The sequence below is a fragment of the Labeo rohita genome, chromosome 7, assembly GCF_022985175.1.
Source record: "Labeo rohita strain BAU-BD-2019 chromosome 7, IGBB_LRoh.1.0, whole genome shotgun sequence".
NCBI lineage: Eukaryota > Metazoa > Chordata > Actinopteri > Cypriniformes > Cyprinidae > Labeo > Labeo rohita.
In genome coordinates this window covers 41,829,511-41,851,336 of record NC_066875.1, presented here as the reverse complement: position 1 = coordinate 41,851,336, position 21,826 = coordinate 41,829,511, and the positions used below count along the sequence as shown (strand labels likewise).

General features: G+C 33.6%; 2 protein-coding genes across 6 annotated transcripts in view; both read left to right on the top strand.

The window, feature by feature from the left end:
• mef2ab (myocyte enhancer factor 2ab) overlaps positions 1–14,705 on the top strand; it is a 32,946-nt gene extending 18,241 nt beyond the window's left edge. The window contains exons 4-11 of one of the 3 annotated variants that reach the window (XM_051113838.1): positions 3,623–3,757; positions 4,938–5,118; positions 5,790–5,849; positions 7,992–8,134; positions 8,261–8,287; positions 9,563–9,680; positions 9,787–9,913; positions 10,995–14,705. In XM_051113838.1, coding sequence (XP_050969795.1) covers positions 3,623–3,757; positions 4,938–5,118; positions 5,790–5,849; positions 7,992–8,134; positions 8,261–8,287; positions 9,563–9,680; positions 9,787–9,913; positions 10,995–11,292 — 1,089 coding nt within the window. In that variant the 3' untranslated portion in view covers positions 11,293–14,705. Of the gene's footprint in view, positions 1–3,622; positions 3,758–4,937; positions 5,119–5,789; positions 5,850–7,991; positions 8,135–8,260; positions 8,288–9,562; positions 9,681–9,786; positions 9,914–10,952 lie in introns of all 3 variants that reach the window. The other 2 variants (XM_051113836.1, XM_051113837.1) reach the window with 2 other exon arrangements.
• Positions 14,706–16,760: 2,055 nt separating this feature from the next.
• The window catches only part of mctp2b (multiple C2 domains, transmembrane 2b), a 29,472-nt gene continuing 24,406 nt past the window's right edge, over positions 16,761–21,826 (top strand). For all 3 annotated transcript variants that reach the window (XM_051113832.1, XM_051113833.1, XM_051113831.1), the window contains exon 1: positions 16,761–16,920. The gene's annotated coding sequence lies outside the window, so the exon portion shown is untranslated. The remainder of the gene's footprint in view (positions 16,921–21,826) is intronic.

Here is a 21,826-nt window from a genome sequence, read left to right as displayed (position 1 = left end):
AAACTCAGAATTCTTTAGAAAAAAGGTCAGAATTGCAAAATGTAAACTCGAAATTCTTAAAAAAGATTAGAATTGGGAAATGTAAACTCGGAATTCGTAGAAAAAAAGGCAGTATTGTGAAATGTAAACTTTGAATTCTTAGAAAAAAATCAGAATTGCGAAATGTAAACTTTAAATTCTTAGGAAAAAGTCAGAATTGTAAAATTTAAACTCAGAATTCTTAGAAAAAAAAGTCAAAATTGCAAAATGTAAACTGAATTCTTCTGAAAAAAAGTCAGAATTGCGAAATGTAAACTCAGAGTTCTTTAGAAAAAAATCAGAATTGCAAAATGTAAAGTCAGAATTCTTAGAATAAAGTCAGAATTGGGAAATGTAAACTGAATTCTTAGAAAAAAATCAGAATTGCAAAATGTAAAGTCAGAATTCTTGGAATAAAGTCAGAATTGCAAAATGTAAACTCTTAATTCTTAGAAAAAAGTCAAAATTGCAAAATGTAAACTTTGAATTCTTAGGAAAAAGTCAGAATTGTGAAATGTAAACTCAGAATTCTTAGGAAAAAAAAAAGTCAAAATTGCAAAATGTAAACTGAATTCTTCTGAAAAAAGGCAGAATTGCGAAATGTAAACTCAGAATTCTTTAGAAAAAAGGTCAGAATTGCGAAATGTAAACTAGGAAAAGACTCTATCTAAATATATTTAAATATATTTTAAATGTTTAAATGTAATTTATTCCTGTGATGCAAAGCTGAATTTTCAGCATCATTACTCCAGTCTTCACTGTCACATGATCCTTCAGAAATCATTCTAATATACTGACTTTTGCTCAAGCTAACATTTTGTTCTCCAAAAACTTTTGACCAAAAATGCATTTTTTTTTTTGGGGTACAGGTATGTGCAATAATTGTACTTAGCAATGAGACTATTTTCTGTAGAGATAAGTAAATGAATGCGTGTTCAGCGTCTAGCTATCTGTAGCTAAATGCTGGAGCTGAAGTCATGTGAACAGATTTTCTGTGAGTGGTGCTAATTGGTTGTAGCTAAAAATAAGGATCCAGTCTTATCCAACATTCATACTGAGGAAACCTGAGATACTATCAGTCAAGGACGTGGCAGTCTTGGCGAGTGCTGCTCTCATTAGCCTCCATGAATCACAAATCACTTACGTGTACCAGAAATGCATTTCTGAATCACAGTTATGTGGGCTAGTCTCACATTAACATACCCACTTACTACTGTGGTTGTGTTTTATAGTATATTAGCATGCCATACAGCCTATAGGAACTTGCCACTTTATTTTGATATTCAGTTATAATGTGTATCCAAATAGGAATTATTTTCATCTAAGGAGGTAGAAAAGTAATAAATCTGCCACTAAGTTGCAATTAATTTGACTTCAGCGTTCTAGGAATAGTTTCTGCTTCTCATATAGTATGCATCTCCTCTATAGTTTCTAAAAAGATTTAGTTTGTAAGTGAATATTGTGTAATTTTTGTATTTATCAAGTTTTATTGGAGATCGACCATAGCGGACCATTTTGCATTAATTACAGAATGACTTTACCTAGGAAATTGGTCATAAAGTGCATTAACTTCTTCAACCTGGACGTCTTGGAGCCGATGAGGATGATTAGAGTGGGGCAGATCCTTTCGCATTAGTCAAAATCTCCACTGCATATCTTTCTGATTTTGATTTCCATATTATTAGCACCTAGATTTGGTTTCTAGATTACTAGAGATTCAGAACCTCCTAGCTGAACTTTTCAACCTCTGTCTGAGTCATAGGTGTAATATAAGGCCCAGTTATAATATTAAAGCACAGAGTTACAGCATTACAGACGCCTGAGGATGAGATAAGCTTCTGATTTCCATTCACTCTCATAAGGGCTCTTAAACTGCTGCAAGAGGGTCCTCAATCTACTATCCTGCACTTACACATTTGCTTTAGCACATTCAATAATGGGTATGAAAATATTCTGTGTGAACAGAGTACTTTGATGAGCAAAGTGACAGAGTTAAATGTATGCAGTACTGCATCCCATAATGCACTGTACTCAACTTGACCTTCTATTTCCAGTGTGATGTATATAAGAGATCGTAACTGGACGGCAGTCATTAAATTAACCATGCAATATGATGAGGTCATGTGACAGCAATATAAGATTCTAATATTTGAAACATGGCGTGAATTAAAGGAGAAGTCCACTTCCAGAACAACAATTTACAAATAATTTACTCACCCCCTTGTCATCCAAGATGCTCTTCTCTTTCTGTCTTCAGTCGTTTTTGAGGAAAGTATTTCAGGATTTTTCTCCATATAATGGACTTCATTTGTGCCCTGAATTTGAACTTCCAGAATGCAGTTTAAATGCAGCTTCAAAGGACTCTAAATGATCCCAGCCAAGGAAAAAGGGTCTTATTTAGTGAAACGATCGGCCATTGTTTTCAAAAAAATTTTGTATACTTTTTATGCACAAAAGCTTGTGTGGCACAGGCTCTGGGATGTATGTCCACGGGTCGTTCTTGAAAGATTCTTTAATTTTGAATGAATCTTTAATGTCACTAGGAAAGAACGAGTCGTCTCGGGGAGTGATTCGTTCAGTCGTGTATGTGCAACATCCTATTCGATTCTGTACTGGAATTAGCTCACCTGTTTCGAGTCTTTGCGTTTTTCGAGTTGTTCGTTCATTTTATGGGTTTGTCACATGATGCTGATTTTGCTAAAATGAACGAAATGACTCAAAAAGATTAATTAATTTTTTCGATGAACAGATGATGAACAGATTAATTCAGTTCATCGTCTGTGTACTCCGGCTCAAAAAGGTAGAGTATGCTGAAAAACTCCATGTTATTTTCTCCTACAACTTCAGAATCGTCTGACATCGTTGTGCCTTTTTGTTTGTAAACAGTGTTTGACTTACTTGCACTTTCTTGATCTTTGCGCTTTCGCTTTGTAAACACTGGGTCTGTGGTTCCGCCTACGTTCCGCATGACCTTTCGATGTGATTCAATAGTACGTGAATGCGCATCCCAGAGCCTGTGCTACACAAGCTTTTGTGTTTAAAAAAGTATACACATTTTTATTTTCCGAAAAAAATTACTGATCGTTTTGCTAGATAAAACCCTTCTTCCTCGGCTGGGATCGTTTAGAGCCCTTTGAAGCTGCATTTAAACTACATTTTGGAAGTTCAAAATCGGGGCACAAATGAAGTCAATTATATGGAGAAAAGTCCTGAAATGCTTTCCTCAAAAAGCATAATTTCTTCACTACTGAAGACAGAAAGACATGAACATCTTGGATGACAAGGGGGTGAGTAAATTATTTGTGAATTGTTGTTCTGGAAGTGGACTTCTCCTTTAACGGTCATTGTTCTAATTGCTGTTTAAAAAACCTGAATACTACATTTTGTATTCGTATTGTATTCTTTTTTGTTCCAATATTATGTGTGCACGTCATCTATTTATATAGTAAAAGGTGTTTTCAAAGAAGAATGATTTGCATTTGTGCATTGCTATTAGACTAGCCTTATATTTGTATATTTTTGCATATAGTCATTGAAAATCATAGTAAATTTTTGAGTTTTAATACCATCATGCTGTCCTTTTTTTACTGCTCCTTTTTTACAGGTGCTGAACAAGAAGGAACACAGAGGTTGTGACAGCCCAGATCCTGAAGCTCCGTATGTCCTCACACCTCACACAGAGGAGAAATATCAGAAGATTAATGAAGAGTTTGACAACATGATGAGAAATCACAAAATTGTAAGCAAAATGTGAAGGATGTTTTTCGTCTTGGCTTCCCTGTTATAAACACCACTGTTCAAACATTTAGGGTAGCAAAAAGTCCTTACAACCATCCAGAAAGCATTTGCACAGGTAAACACTACTAATCAGTGCTGGGTAGTAACTGGGTCCAAAATTAAGTACTGGTAATCAGATTATATTACATTTTAAAATGCTCATAATCAGATTACAGTTATTTTATGGATTACATGATTACATGTTATTCACACAATGTGAATATAATTCACATCTTCTGTAATATGCTTAATGCTTTTCTTGACATTGATCACAAAGAATGAAAAATATTTTCTTGCTTTTTTTTAATCAATACGGTACACAATAATCACATTCAAGTGTATGTGACAAACAAGTTAGATTAAAAGTAATCAGAAAGTAGTCAAGTTGAAGTCAAAAGTTTACATACACCTTGCAGAATCTGCAAAATGTTAATTAATTTACAAATCCGGATCATACAAAATGCATGTTATTTTTTGTTAAGTACAGACCTGAATAAGATATTTCACATAAAAGACGTTTACATATAGTCCACAAAAGTTTACATACACTTGATTCTTAATACTGTGTTGTTACTTGAATGATCCACAGTTGTTGTTTTTTTTTGTTTGTTTAGTGATAGTTGTTCACGAGTCCCTTGTTTGTCCTGAACGGCTCGCTGTTCTTCAGAGAAATTCTTCAGGTCCCTCAAATTCTGTGGTTTTTCAGCATTTTTGTGTATTTGAACCCTTTCCAACAATGATTTTGATGGATGATGGATTTTGAGATCCATCTTTTCACACTGAGGATAACTGAGGGACTCATATGCAACTACTACTGAATGTTCAAATGCTCACTAATGCTTCAGAAAACACCTAAATATCAGTTGACAAATAAGTTCTTTGATGGTCTTTGATGTGAAATATCTTATTCAGCAATTACGGTTGAACCTCTAATGTCACATGGACTGTATGAATGATGTCCTTACTACCTTTCTGGGTTTTGAATGTGGTAATTGCATTGCAAACCTTTTGTATTTCATCAAAAATATCTGAATTTGTGTTCTGAAGATGAACAAAGGTCTTAAAATAATCTACCCAGCACTGCTACTAATCTAACTTATCTCTTGACATCTCTCTCACATCTTCTTCTCTGTCTCCATCAGCCGGCCGCTTTGGGTCAGCAGAGTTACTCGATACCTCTGACTTTGCCCATCACCAACCCCACCACAATACAGTCCTACAGTACAGACAGCTCTCTGGACACCCCAGTGTCCCTCAGCGGTGCGAACATGGTGTCTCTGTCCTCAAACACCCTCCAGAGCAACAACAGCCCTGCTGTCATGGGTCAGTATTTACGTACAACATTATCATATATTTTTGAATGCGATACCATCATCATGTGGTTTCTAGGGCATGATAATGCTGCGGTGTACAATAGTAAGTCCATGTTATGTTTTGAGGTAGCAAGGAATACCATGTAAATACAGTGGTTGATATGCTAATCATTCATTTCCATGGTATCAAAATATTATGGTATTGCTATAGCTTTGGTTCAGTAATATCAGTCATATCTTTAGTTGTTCCAAACCTCTATGAACTGTTGGACATAAAGGAAGATATTTTGAAGAATGTTTATAACCAAACAGTTGACGGTAGCCAGTGATTTCCATGCTATTTTTTTCCATATTATGGATTATGGAGGTCAGTGGCTGCCAAACAGTTGACGGTTGCTATTGACTTCCATACCATTTTTTTTTTTTTTGCATACTATGGAAATCACTGACAGTCGCCAACTGTTTGCTAGCTGTTGACTTTCATACTATTTTTTCACCAACATTTTTCTACCAACATTCTTCATAATATTTTCTTTTGTGTCCAGTAGCTGAAAGAAATTCATACAGGTTTAAAACAACTTGAGGGTGAGTAAAATGACAAAATTTTCAGTTTTGGGTGAACTGTCATTTTAAACAGTCATATGAGGCTCTTGTTTGTTTGATTCATTTTCATATGTTCAGATGGCATGCCAGGTTCCTCAGAGGTCCCACTTCCAAATGGTGTGCACTCCAGTCATGTGGGTGGGTACTTCCTTTTTTGGTCAACTTATACAGTGTGTCGAATGTAATGATGAAGTTCCACTAAGGTGTCAGTGTGTTTAAAGAACACACATTAAATATGTGATTTACTTCCCTGCTTGTTGTGTGCAGTTCTACTTACATGTGAGATAAGATTACAAACCATTCACAAATCATGTGAATGTTTTTAAAGGGCTGGATGTGTATATAATTCACTGTATTATGGGCATGAAGCCATCAAATGTTCATTATACTGTATTGCACTTATATATGTTGCATATAAATGAAATATATATTTATGTATTTTATAATATATATATATATATATATAGAGAGAGAGAGAGAGAGAGAGAGAGAGAGAGAGAGAATTGAATACCTTTCTTCAGTAAGGACATATTAAATTCAAATTCAAATAAATCATTTGACAGTAAAGACATTTAAAAGATTATGAAAGGTGTTATTCAAAATTGTAATAATATTTCACAATTGTATTGTAATTTTGATCAAATAAATGCAGCCTTGATGAACATAAGAGATTTATGGAAGACCGTTTTCATCACTGAATTAAAAAAAAAGGTTATTGCAACTTTTTATCTCACAGTTGTCAGAAGTATAAAAGAATTGTGAGATATAAACTTGCAGTTGCAAGAAATAAAGTCAGAATTGCAAGATTAAAAACACTTAAGACTGTTTTGTCAGAGTTGTGTGATATAAAGTCAGAATTGTGAGATATAACCTTGGAATTGCGAGTTATAAAGTCAGAATTTCTAGGTACAAACTCACATTTCTGACTTTTTTTTTCTCAGAATTGCATTATATAAACTTACTATTGTGAGAAATAAAGTCAGAATTGTGAGATATAAATTTGCAATTGCAAGAAATAAAGTCAGAATTGCAAAATTAAAAACACACTTATGACTGTTTTGTCAGAGTTGTGTGATATTAACTCACAGTTGCGAGAAATAAAGAATTGTGAGATATAACCTTGAAATTGCAAGTTATAAAGTCAGAATTTCTAGATATAAACTCACATTTCTGACTTTTTTCTCAGAATTGCATTATATAAACTTACTATTGTGAGAAATAAAGTCAGAATTGTGAGATATAAACTCAGTTGTGAGAAATAAAGTAAAAACGGCAAGATAAAAACTCACAATTGTGAGAAATAAAAGAATTGTGAGATAAAAATACAGTTCTGACTTTTTTCTCAGAATTGTGTGATATAAACTCAATTGCAAGAAATAAAGATAAAAACTTGCAATTCTGACTTTTTTCTTGCAAATGTGAGTTTGTATCACAATTCTGAGTTTTTTCTTGCAATTCTGACTTTTTTTCTCAGAATTGCATGATATAAATTGCGAGATATAAACTCATAGTCTGGACTTTTTTTTCACAGAATTGCATGATAATAAACATTTGCGAGCAATAAAGTCAAAATTATGAGACAAAAACTCAGTTGCGAGAAAAAGTTAGAATTGCAAGATAAAAAATCAAAAACTGTGAGAAATAAAGTCGGAATTGCGAGATAAAAACAATTCTGACTTGTTTTCTTAGAACCGCGTTATGTTAACTCAGTTGTGAGAAATAAAGATAAAACTTGCAATTGTGACTTTTTCTTGCAAAAGCAAGTTTGTATCACAATTCTGACTTTTTTTTTTATAAACTCGCAATTACGAGTTATAAAGTCCTTAACTCGCAGTTGTGTTAAGTCAGAATTATAAGATATAAACTCGCAATTCTGAGAAAAAAGTCAGAATTGTGAGTTTATATCTTGCAATTCTAACTTTTTTTAAGAACTGCAGGTTATTTCTCACAATTGTGAGTTTATATCTTGCAATTCTGACTTTATAAAACATAATTGCAAGTTTATATCACAATTCTGAGAGAAAAGTCAGAATTGTGAGATAAAAAGTCACAGTTGCCTTTTTTATTTTTTATTCAGTGACAGAAATTGGGTTCCATAGTGACTTCTTTAAAGAATATTTAAAAAATCTTACTGACCCAAACTGAGACTTACTGTACATTCTTTTGACATCACTAATCCTGCCCACCCAAGGTTTACCTTTTTGACAATGTTAGCTCTCAGTTTTAACCTATACTTCACCCAAATTTTAATGTTTTTTTTTTCTGTTGTGCCTCATTCAGCTAATGGCTTTGTCTGCGGTTCAGAAGGAAACAGCGTGGGAAGAGTTGTTTCTGCAAAATCTCAAGCGTCGTCCACAGTGGGCCGCAAACCAGATCTCAGAGTGCTCATTCCTCCTGTGTGCAAAGGCACTGCTGCTTCACTGGTGAGAACTTCTTTTGTGTGCCATCAGCTACAGATCTGTAATATGTCAGTGAAACATCCTGAAATCATTAGACAATCAGAATGTATTGACCTGTCTGAAACTGCCCTTAAATCTATTTCTTGCAAGCTGCCAGAGGAAGGAGATGAACATTTGGTAAGGGGAATTTGATAATGTTTTATTCAGAAAAGCTTTTCAAAAATGACTCATTAACTAGGTCATAAAATATGTAAGAAAATGAGTTCTGTTAGAGCTGCTTAATGTTTAACAGTTGCAAGCTATGAGGCCATCTAGTGGTTCAGTGAAACATTACAGTCAAAGCTTACACTCAACCCTTTAAAAACTGCTCAGTTTATGGCTAACAATATTTAACTGAAAACAGGTTTTATTCAGTTTTGTTTTGTTCTGCTTCTTTTGTTTTTTGTTGTTCTGTTTTATTTTTTGGTTTTGTTACGTTATTTAATTGTATTTAATTTTTCATGATACTATTTTATTATATTTTATTTAAAACATCCCAAGGATTATTTAGAAAATGCTCATTATACTGTACTGCACTTATATATGTTGCATATAAATTAAAGACATATTTATGTATTATATATATATATATATAATTTTATTAAATTAAGATACATATGTATATATTGTGTTGTATTTTTTTTTTTTGCATTATTTTGTTTATGTTTTATCTTTTTGTTTTTTGTTTTGTTGTTGTTGTTCTGTTCTTTTATTTTGTTTTGTTTTGTTTTATTTTTTTGTTTGATTATACTATTTTTTTTATTTAAAACAGTCCCAAGGAATATTTAAAAAATTGCAGACACATATGTATATATTTTGTTGTATTTATTTATTTATTTTTAATTTTTTTGCTTTATTGTTTTGTTTTGTGTTCTTTTCCATTATGTTTATTTTATTTCATTGTTTTGTTTGGCTTGGTTTTATTTGTTTTGTTTTGTTTTGTTTTGTTTTGTTTCGTTCTGCTTCTTTTTTTTTATTTTGTTCTGTTCTTTTGTTTTGGTTTGTTCTGTTTTGCTTTATTGAGTTTGTTCTGTTTTGTTTTGTTTTGTTTTGTTTTTCATTTTAAAATAGTAACATTTAGTGTTAGACATTTAGAATTTTAAGTGTGAAGGTTGAAGTTGCCCAGATTAGTTGGTGTTGCTTATGTTAGCTGATTAGCAGCACTTACTCATAATATCAGCCCTAACTCTGCATTATTTTCCAAAGTGATGTATGTTGGTCTGCTTTCTGTGACAGTACAGTATTATATACCGACACTGATGCTGGTTAACAGAAAATATTCAGAGTATTTCATTGTTGAGGAAAATATAAAAATGAATGGATAGTGAGCATATAATGTTACTGTTATCTCTTTTTCTCCACACAAATCAACCTCTGTTGTTTTCACCTTATTTTTGTTTATTTAAACCTTAGACAACAGACAACTCTCAGTCCAGCCAATCACTGACCACACCCGTGGTATCCATGGCAACCCCCAGTCTGCATCCCCAGGGCCTTATGTACTCAGCCATGACCTCGTCATTCACTACAGGTATATAATTGACCTATACATAGCAAATCATTTAATAATAATAGGTTCTAGGCCTCATGACACTGGTGAATGACTATTTTACTATGTAGCATTTCATTTCTTACAGATTTTGCCTTGAGCAGTACAGAGCCCAGTTCTTTGCATAGCTTCAGTTCACCAGACTCTGTCACATCAGGACCAGGGTCTTCATGGAAACACAGTCAACATAGTCAGCCAGGCTTCAGTGCTCAGAGGTGAGAACATGGGATTGAGGTGTGATGCCACATTATGGCTTGCATTTCCCTCATTCACCCAGCAGTGTTAAACCACAGAAAGATTGTCTACATAATTTCAAATGCACTTCATATATATTACATTACATCTACTAAAATAAATGTTGTTTCAAAAGTGGAAAACCTAAGCTAAAAGTCATACCAGTTTAAGATAGTCTGGATTTTTTATTTTATTTTATTTTATTTTATTTTATTTTATTTTATTTTATTTTATTTTATTTTATTTTATTATTTTTTGGTCAGAAGGGTCTAGCACAACTAGTAATGCACAAATGCTTTCACAAACCATTAAAGTTTTTTATTTTATTTATTTTGCATTATTGTTTAACAGAACAAAATGAGAAAGTTGTTTAGGCCTGAATTATGAATCATGCACAATAAGACCAGTAATATGTGTTACAAAATATTTCAATTTTAATTTCATGTTGACTTCAAGACATACACTACCATTGAAAAGGTTTGAGACTGGTGCATTGTTTAAATATTGTTTTGAGGTATGCTCAGCAAGACTGCATTTATTTGATCAAAAATACAGTAAAAATGTTGAAATATTATTACAGGTTTTAATTAATACAGTTATTAACTTTTTTCTGTTGTAATATATTTTAAAATGTAATTTATTCTGTGATGCAAAGCTGAATTTTCAGCATCATTACTTCAGTCTTCAGTGTCACATGATCCTTCAGAAAACATTCTAATATGCTAATTTGCTGCTTAAGAAACATTTATTTTTATCCATGTTGAAAACATTTGTGCTGCATAATATTTTTATGGAAACTGGATCATTTGATAAATAGCAAGTTTAAAAGAACAGCAACTGAAATATTTTGTAACATAATACATGCTTTACTGACATTTTTACTTTGATCAATTTAATGCATCTTTGATAAATAAGAGCATTCATTTCTTTCAACAAATAACAAAAATCTTACTGACCCCAATTTGTTTTTAATATTACCATAAATAACATAGTACTAATAACCATCGTTGTTCTCTCCAGAACCACACAACCTCAAGTTCATGCTTCTGACTCTTCCACCAGCTCCATCAGCATCAAATCAGAGCCCATCTCCCCTCCCAGAGAGCGTGCCGGCCACTCGCTGTACCCCAGCATCCACACCAGGCCTCGGCCCAACTCCACGCAGGAAGTGGGCCGCTCTCCTACCGAGAGCTTCAGCTCTTCCGGTAGTTCATATGAGGGCAGTGACCGTGAGGACCAGCGGCTGGACTCTCACACGGTCACCGCTACATCAGGACAAAGCAGTAGATCTTCGCCAGAGTCAGAGAACCAGGACGATCCCTCAGTCAAACGTATGCGCACAGACAGCTGGGTAACTTAGGATATGACATTTCAGATATGCAGACTGCTGTTGTGCAACAAACACAAAGTACTGCTTTAGTGGTGTGAAGAAGCGGCTATGAAAGGGAAGTACAAAGACAGTTATTGTAAATGTGTGCATTCTGTTTGTATTTTTTAGGATCTTCATATTGTTAAAGGGGTCATGAACTGCCTGTTTTTTTATTTTGTACTGTTCTCTGAGGTCCACTTATAATATTATCAACATTTTTACATTAAAAACATCAAAATTTAGAAGTAATAGGCGATTTTCTGCTATTCCTGCTTTTAACCCCCCTCAGCAGAGTGCTCTGTTTGAATAGGCATGGCAGAATGTAGATTTGGAAGTAAACGCCAGTGTACATTTATTCCTTGGGGGCAGCCGTGGCCTGGTTAGGGAGTCAGGCTTGTAACCGAAAGGTTGTGGGTTCGAGTCCCAGGTCCGGCAGGGATTGAAGGTGGTGGGAGTGAATAACCAGCGCTCTCTCCACCTTCAATACCACGACTGAGGTGAGTCCCTTGAGCAAGGCACCGAACCCCCAACTGTTCACGGTGTGTGTGTGCGTGTTTGGGTTAAATGCAGAGCACATATTCCAAGTATGGGTCACCACACATCACGTCCTTTCCTTTCCTTTCCTTTGCTTCATAATTTACTCACCCCCTTGTCATCCAAACTGCGTTTAAACTACATTTTGGAAGTTCACCAATGAAGTCCATTATATGGAGAAAAATCCTGAAATGCTTTCCTCAAAAACCTTCACAAATAAAGACAGAAAGGGGGTGAGTAAATTATTTGTAAATTGTTGTTCTGGAAGTGGAGTTCTCCTTTAAAACACATAAATAACTTGGTACATATCAAACAATCTGTATGAACAGACAAAGCAATAGTGACCACGTAAAACAGTTACACTTTTGTTGCGACATCACTGTCAGATTAGTTTCAGTCTTTTTAAAAATCCCACGTTGAATTCTGTCACTCACGTTACTAATGTAACCTCAGTTCCCTGAGATACGGGAATGAGTGTTGTGTCGCTGACGCTATGGCTAATTATAAACGAATCCGTGGTAAAATGAAGTAGACAAAGGAGAGAGTTCTTACTGATGCGGTCTTGAACTTCATTAAAAATAAAGTTCATCCACTCTTTCCTAATGTTGGGATCAGAGGGAATGCACTGCAAAGTCATCTTTATCATTTGGTTTCTGCACAGACCTGCGCGTTCGCCTCTCTGCTAAACGTTATGCATGAATTGGTGAACGTGGCTAAACAGGCAGCGATGTTGATCTTCTTCTGCGGAGGCGGTGCTTAATCTACCTATTACATCATACATAGGAACATTCCAATAGACCAATTATAAGTTTATAAACATTTGGGATGCGTGCGCATTTTGCAGAAAACCCTGGGAGAGATAGCCTTTACGGCTATCTTAAATTAATTACAAGGATACGGTACAAAATAGTTAAATTTAAAAAGAGTATAGAGTATATTGATTAGATGTAATTTTCAAAATGTTCTCTGCATATTACAAGAACTTGTGACCCAGTGATATGCAATGTTATTCAATGAAACTGACATTAGGTAGTGGGACAGTCTTACAGATCTGAAGCAGGGATGACATTTTTTGTGGGCGGAGCCTATCTGGTGGCAGAAAATACGGTTTTCAAGTGGCAGTCTATGGAGCCATGAAATAAAAGAATAAAGAAAAGGAAAATTTGACTTTATTTATTGAATTTTGCAGTTCCGAGATTATATCTCACAATTCCAGTAAGGAAAATATCCCACACTTCTGGCTTTTTCCCCCCCTCAGAATTGTCAAACTCACTATTTTTGAGTTGAATTGAGTTATAAGTTCAAATTAGGAGATTCAAACTTGCATTTGCGAGAAAAAAAGTCAGAATTGTGAGATAAAATAAATAGTAATAGGCTTAAATAATATTTTGTGCTGTAACTGTAGGGCTAATACAATACGTCCCCTATGAACAGCAGATGTGACAATTACGTAGACCTATTGTTTAAATCAAATTTCTGCTTTAAAAGTACAGCAATCATAGCAGTTTTTGTCCATAGTATGTACGTGGAAACATATGCGTTTAGCTTCAAATGGCATCTTTGACGAAAGTATTCTCTAAAAATTATTAGCATTCCGATTTTGACATCAAAAGGCACAAAACTGTTTTCTTCTCTTATTCCATGGATTTTACCCATTAACTCCACTTGTTACCAGTGTTTTTCTGCAACCACTGTGTGCACGCAGCTGCAAGTGATGTAACTGTGACGTCTACTCCAAATTGGTCTATAGCTGTCGTTTTGGCAGACTGCCTTCAACATAAGCTGTTTTTAGACTGTCAACAAAGTTGTGAGTTCTGAAAATTACACGATGTTATTATAGTACAGTAACCTCTTATATGTCAAAAGATCAAGCGTATTTTGGTTTCTCAGTTCATCACCCCTTTAATAATCTAAGTTATGAAATGTATGACACTTTTTTTGTTAGCTTAGCTGCATTATTTGCAGTATATTATTTTTTTGGGGAGTCAAATGTGTTTGTATCTTTTGTATTTTTATCTGAATCATCAATCAAAGCCATATAAAAATTGATTGGGATTTACTACTTGCTGTCATTTAATGTGAGTTTTGATGCTCTAGTTATTAAAATGTTTAATTTTTAAAAAATTAGATTAATTTTTGTGCTATGAGCAAAAAAAAAAAGTTTTAAATAGCAAACTTAAAATCTTCCGTGAAGTGTTTACTTGTCTGTCAAGTTTTAGATGAACCTCAGGTATCTTCATATCAATCATCAACTGGCAGCCAAATGACACTTTCTCTTTTTTTCAAGATTTGTAGAGAATAAATGAAAAAATATCCCCAACATGATTGATTAATTAAGTTTATTAAAGCAATCACCTAGCAACGCCTTGATGAAATGAGCTAAAAATCATCAAACCGACTTTAATAGAACACACTTTAAAAATGTTCGCAAATAATTTGCTGAATAATTTGTGAATTAGATGTTCGATATAATTTTACATTGTAAATACTGTTACTTTAAAATACCTGATTACATATGCATTTAAATATGTATATAAAAAAGTATTTAAATGTCTTTTATAGTGTTTTTATCTTTTTTTCTGATTCTGCTGAATGTTAGGGGAAGCTGTAAAGAAACAGTCGAGCTTTATAGCCATTTACTAGTTGTTTTGTGAACGTTAAACTCGCTGTCTCCAATCAGACGTTTAGGTATTTTGCTGCTAATACCAAGTTTTATTTGATTCTTCCTCCATGCCATGTAAAATCATTCTTTACTGATGCCAATGCAATCTACGGAACTCTAAGTTGTCTCAGTTTGTCCTCAAATCAACATGCTGACCCTTTATTGTTTGTACACCATAAATAAATGGCAATAAACATCATGTTATTCACTTTTGTTGGTTTCTGTGTTGTTTAGCTGCTTTGGAGGTATATAAGGTTTCATCTATATAGTAATTAACTAGGTCATTGGCTTCTGTAGAAGGCTGTTTAGGGTATTTAGCAGGATGTAAATTCTTTGATGATGTTTGAGGTTTTTTTTTTTTTTTCCCTCATCACCACAAAAGCGTGCAGAGATGACATTGTTCCCACGATTTTCTCATTCGTTTTGCACTGCACACTACTGTAGCATTTAAAACCATAACTTCACTAGTTTTACATTTAGTCAAAGGGATTTTCTTGCTTTGAATTGTATTTTTTACCATTCTCCTTGATCTATGCATTAGTTGCAAACTTCTTTAGCTGATTCAAAAGGTGATACATCTGGATCAACCTGGGGTGCCTCAAACTATGATATAAATGATGTAAACATAATTAAACGTAACAGTGCAATTACTTGATCATTTAAAGGGATAGCTCACCCAAAAATGAAAATTGTGTCATTAATTACTCACCTTCATGTTGACCTTTATTCATCTTCAGAATGCAAATTAAGATTTTTTTATTAAATCTGAGAACTTTCTGACCCTGCATAAACAGCAACGCAACTGACACATTCAAGGCCTAGAAAGGTAGTAAGGACATTTTTAAAACAGTCCATGCAACATCAGTGGTTCAACTTTGTGGCTCAGTTTGTGACAGTGGCTCAGTTTCTTCTCCGTATCAGTTTTCGACGACTATGACAGTATCACAGTGCACAAAAAATATTCTTGTAGCTTCATAAAATTGAAATAAAATTCATAAAATGGACTGTTTTAACATGTTCTTACTAATGTTACCTTTCTGGGTCTTGAACGTGTCAGTTGCGTTGTCTACCCTGGTGAAAAAAACAGCATATGCTGGTTAGGTATGTTTTGATGCTGGTTTAAGCTGGTCCTTAGCTGGTTTATGCTGGTCCTTAGCTGGTTTATGCTGGTCCTTTGCTGGTTCATGCTGGTCCTTGACCAGCAACATGACCAGCAAAAACAAGCAAAGGACCAGCTTAAACCAGCATCAAAACATACCTGCCAGCATATGCTGTTTTTTTCACCAGGGTATGCAGGGTCAGAAAGCTCTCGGATTTCATCAAAAATATCTTACTTTGTGTTCTGAAGATGAACAAAGGTCTTAACATGTTTGGAATGACATGACAGAATTTTTATTTTTGGGTGAACTATCCCTTTAACCACTAGGTGACAGCAACCCCATAGAGAGTAGCCTACCATGAATTGCTCCATCAAAACAAACTAAACTTTTTTCGTCCAGGGCTCATTCTGACTTGAGACAGTTTTCGTTTGCGGATTGTATTTCAGCACATTTGTCATTCTCATTATGTCAGGACCGATTCCATTCCCAGCGGAAAGAAAACATACAAAGAGTTTGTTTAAATCCCAATTATCTCACAACTGGATAAGAATTATAGCAGCTGGACTGTTGCTATGAGAAATGCTAATGGATTTGATCCATGTGACTCCATGTGATTACAGCAACCTTATTTTATATGGGCTAAAGAACGAACCAATTGGGCGACAAACAACTATTTCTTATGTGAAAATAAGTGTGTTTTTCCAGGGGGCGCTTGGTGGCTCAAAACGCAGAATTCTCCTTTGAGCCCCATTCAAATCGCGGTAGCATTTTTAGATATTTTTGAGACATTTATACTCGAAAATTTATAATCGTTTCAATACTAGTTTATATTTTTATTATGCTCACAAATTACAAAATACCAATCAATTTCTAGACATTTATTTAGCTAGTGATCACAAACAACTGTGATTGGTCCATCCTAACAGCGCTGAGAAAAGTAACACGTATCACGTGACAGCGCCGTCCACGCTGATAGTTTACCAGCGTTGTGGATATTAAATTTAAAACCCAGAATAATGGCGCTGAAAAACATTAATATGGATTAAATAAACAATTAACGGTTAAATCAACAGTTTTATTTTTAGACCCAGCCTACCTGACCAGTTAAGGACAACTTCCGGACCAAGTAGCGTGTGCTTAAGTATCGCCTTTCTAGCCACATGTTGTATTTCTACAGCTCATCAGTGAAGTCTTGCTGCATTACTCATGTCACTCGTACTAGAGTAGGAAGTTAGTGCAAGCTCTGCTGTGAACACATGAGATGTTTTCTCTTTGATCCAAACGGTTAAAGGAAATGGATTAACGTTAAACCCTGGACCTCAGGTAGGAATACTTCTAAGACAGTGATTTATACAAATGAATGTCTATATATTCAAATAAATGAAAACGTTTCAGTGTTCAATCATCTACCTGTTGGGACTGTCCCACAAGTAAATATACATGCCTTTAATTGATTGATTTATTTTTATGACATGTGTAATGTGTCTTGCTATTTTTGTTTACCTTGTTTTGTTAACATATTGTGCATTAACATATCATCCTAATCATCCTATCTATCCTATTGCATGTACTTCAGTTATCTGCCTGTATCATAACTGCTGCATTTTTCACATTTTTAGCTGTCACTTTGCAGACATCAGTAGATTCTTCTTTGTGGAAGTGAATGTTGTTTCATTGTTTGTGTTGTGGGAGGAACCATATGTCATAATCTTGTGTTAATAATCTGCGTGTCCTTGTCCTGTGAGTTCAAAAAGCTAAACAATTTTTGGGGGCTTGGAATTATCTTATATAACCTTTTATTTTACAGAGCACTAGTACAGGTTCCCATGAAAAGTCATGAAAGTTAATTGGTCAAAATATGTGGGATGCATAGACAGTTGTTGATTTTGGCCCGAATTCAGTAGGATTTCTTTTCCTTTATGTTATCCCTAGTATCTAAACATACCAACCATATAGGGAGGAAACTACAGATGGATTGTAAATATCATATAGCATTGCTCTGACAGATGCATGTGGTTCTGGACTCACTGTACAGCTGGGACAGTGTCTGACTGTACAAATGAATGAAATGATAATATTAATGGGCAATGGACCAAACAGAGGAAGTGTGTTTGAAGCATTGTAAAAGTCGTATGGATGTCATTTGAACCGCTCCACCTTAACAGTTAGCTCAAACCCAACTTTACAACCAGCGTTCTTTACTTAAAAGTTAATGATTATATACATTTGGAGTAAGTGGTTGTATCTCATGCCTAATTTAGCTGATGTCGGTGCGTCTATTATGCTCAATATCAGCATAGCCATCTAGTTTTATTGGTTGACGTATTTGAAATGTTTTTCAGTTTAATCCAACATGTAGGATTTATTTAGATTTTTTAATGATGTTTCTTATTGTTAACTGCAAAATGAAAGTGTTCTTGAAATCTGATGTAAACAGACTTTTGTAATATAGGGTATTTTCTGAAAGTTGATTGTAAAATATTGTAGTTATTGTTCCTCAAGTAATTGCAAAAGTAAAAGCAATATATTAATAGTTCCTCAAAGTGTCGTCTCAAATAATAAAGTGTGCAAGTCAGTATAGTTTACACTTCAGGATAATAAGACAGACTTGAAAATTGCTGTCTTGATATGTTAATCTAAATCAAGCTATGTAGCATGATAGTCATTTAGACACAGACCAAGAATTATCTGTGGTGTTTCTCAAAAACCACCACTCTGATATTTACTGAGCCATTTCCTCAAAATGGTTAGTTGGCTGTAATCCAATCCCTGATAATGGCTCAGACTGTATTGGGAGATGCGTTTTTAAGTAAGATTTGAAAGATTTGTAGTGCACCAGTCTTGGTGTGTAAGCATAATATCCTGAAGCTTTAAACCTTAAGTGCATGTTCAAAGTATTTAAACTTATAGGAGAATTATGCATTTATTGCTTTTTAGAAGTAATCCATATATATACACTACCGTTCAAAAGTTTGGGGTCAGTACATTTTTATTGTTTCTTTTTTTCTTTTTCTTTTTTTTTTTTAAAGAAATTAATACTTTTATTCACCAAGGATGTATTAAGTTAATAATTAAAAGTTTATTAAAAGTTAATAATCAATAATTCATTGTTATAAAATAATTATATTTTGAAAAAATACTGTACTTTTTAAACTTGTTATTCATGAAAGAATCCTGAAAAAAAATCACTGGTTCCAAAAAATATTTGGCAGCACAACTGTTGATATTATCCAACACTGATTATTCTTATAATAAATCCGCATATTAGAATGATTTCTGAAGGATCATGTGACACTTAAGACTGGAGTAACAGCTGATAAAAATTCAGCTTTTCATCACAGGAATAAATTCTATTTTAAAGTATGTTAAAATAAAAAACATTATTTTATATTGTAAAAACATTTTGCAATATTACTGTTTTTTTTCTATATTTTTAATCAAATAAATGCAGCCTTGATGAGCGTAAGAGACTTCTTTAAAGACTATTACAAGTCTTACTGATCCCAAACTTTTGAACGGTAGTGTATATATACACTAGTCTACTACACTATGCCATTACTTTGATCTGCAGTGTCACATTAATAGGGCTGTGACGGGTTTTTTCCACCGTGGTGGTAATGGACAAACTACCGTCGGTGGCGCGGTGTTCAGACATATATATAATTTTGAAACATAAAAAAATGAGGCTCAAAAATTATTAACAAACGTGCGTGTTTATTTCAACCTACAAAACACTCAAGTAAATATCAAAGAAATTATACAGTTAAATAAGAAAGTAGCCAAAATAAGAACGGTAAATATTAAACAAACATTTGTTGCATAAATTCGTAACAACCTCACCCAACCCTTGTCTGACGGCTCATCAAAATTATCGGCCTGAGTCTTTTCTCTCTCTTTCCCATTACACTGTTGCATCCATTAAAATAGCTCAGTTTTGTTTTTAATAGGAATGTGATTATATTTCTTTTCGTTTCTTTATAAAGTTAATTTAGAAATATGTTTGGAACATTTTTTCTTTGTTAAATTAAATTGATTTAAATTGAGTTGATCACAGCCTATGTTTGATCAGTTTTGCCTTCTCAAATCATCACGACTTGACTAAAATAAAATCTTCAAGCATATCACAATGTTATTTTAAACATTTAACTTAGATAACTGCACGCTATTATGTGCATACAATCGTTTGTTGGAGAGGGGAAGCTAAATGCGCTTTGCAGGACGTGGAGGCGCCAGCGCAATCACTTGCAAAAAAATTAAAATACGCCATAATCTTTGCTTATAAAGGTAAGCGTAATACATCATCCGGAACTATAAAGGGTCTAATTTTATTTGTGTGCACTCACAATATCAACAAAATGTTGTGCTTTTGTAAAAATAAAGAAAACGAACAAGATGCGCTTTCTGATGTCTCTGTGTCGAACAGGAGTGCTGCACAAAAATGAAAGGAAACTCAGCGAATACTTGCCTTACAGTCAGGATAAATATATCTATAGAGAGCTTTGCAAGCTATTGTGTGCGTTTGAACGTGGCTCTCTTCCAGCAGTTGCAAAGGCACTTGCGCTCGCTGCTGCTGCCGGCGGGGGCACTAAACACGGCCACGGCAGAATAATTATTGCAGAAACACTGTATTTTATGCTTGTTATAGATTGTGTGACATCACGTGCAGTACCGCCGGTGGCAACCGACCACCACCGTGGCAACCGATGATCGCGGTGGCGCGGTTGTCATTGTGACTGTCACAGCCCTACTAATCTTTACAAATCATTCTAATATGCTGAATTGTTGTTTAAGAAACATTTATTATTATTGATCTTACATTGAAATCCATGATTTTTGTGTGTTTTTGATGAATAGAAAGTTCAGAAGGAAAGTATTTATTTCAAATAGTTTTTTTTATATATATATATATATAAAATATATAGATTTTTATATCTTTACTGTCGCTTTGATTATTTTAACTCATCCTTGCTGAATAAAAGTATTAACTTCTGGAGAAAAAAAAAAAAATACTGACCCCAAACATTTAAAAGGCATTTGGGAGAAAATAAATAAATAAATAATAAAAATAGATCGATAGTTATAGATAGATAGATAGATAAATAGATAGATAGATTAATATTAGATTTTTTTAGAAATAAAAATATAATCTTTTCTTTGATATTATATATACATTACAAGTTTTGAACAGTAAGATTTATAATGTTATTTGTTTTTTTTTAAAGAATGAATATATTTTAAAATGTATAATCAAATCTACATTTTCAGCATCATTACTCCAGTCTTCAATGAAATCATTTTAGTATGCTGATTTGCTGTTTAAGAAACATGTATAATTATTATTATTATTATTAATATTAGCAGTATTTAAAACAGTTGAGTACATTTTTTTTCAGTGTTCTTTGATGAATAGAAAGATCTAAAAATCAGCATTTATCTGAAATGAAAAGCTTTTGTAACATTATACGCTATACCATTCAAAAGCTTGGAGTCAGTATATTTACAAATTCTACTCAGCTGTTTTCAACATGATAATAATAATAATAATATTATTTACTGTATTATTTATTATAAATAATAATAATAATAATAAATGCATAAAAAAATAAATTAATAAATAAAAAAATCAGCTTTGAAATCACAGGAATAAATTACATTTTAAAGTTATTCAATAGTAAAAATATTTTAAAAAAGGTACTATTTTTGCTGTACTTTGGATCAAATAAATGCAAACTTGGTGAGCAGGAGAAACCTTTTTGTAAAAAACATTAAAAATCGTACTGTTAAAAAAACTTTTGACGAGTGTATTGTGTGTGTGTGTGTGTGTGTACGTGTAAGTGTGTATATATAATACTATAATAGTAATAATAAACCGTGATAATAATAATAATAATAATAATAATAATCTTATTATAATGATATAATGATAAACAAAATTCGTAAAAGTAGAAAAAGCAGAAATTGCTTTCCTTGGTTGACAATGCTTGTCATTGCCATAAACTTAGATACTGTTTTCTCTGTCTTTTTATTACTCACACAACACACATTTGGCCTATTTTGATAAGTGCAGCTTAAAGGATTAGTCTTCAACATGTTGTACTCTGTAGTTTTTGAGTGTTTGTGCATTTAAAATGTTCTGGGATGTTTTTTTTCTTCTCTTTTTAGACTACAAGCATTGCAAGTGGTTATGTGGTTTCTGGGTGTCAAAAAAGTCAAAAAAGCCGATCCCAAA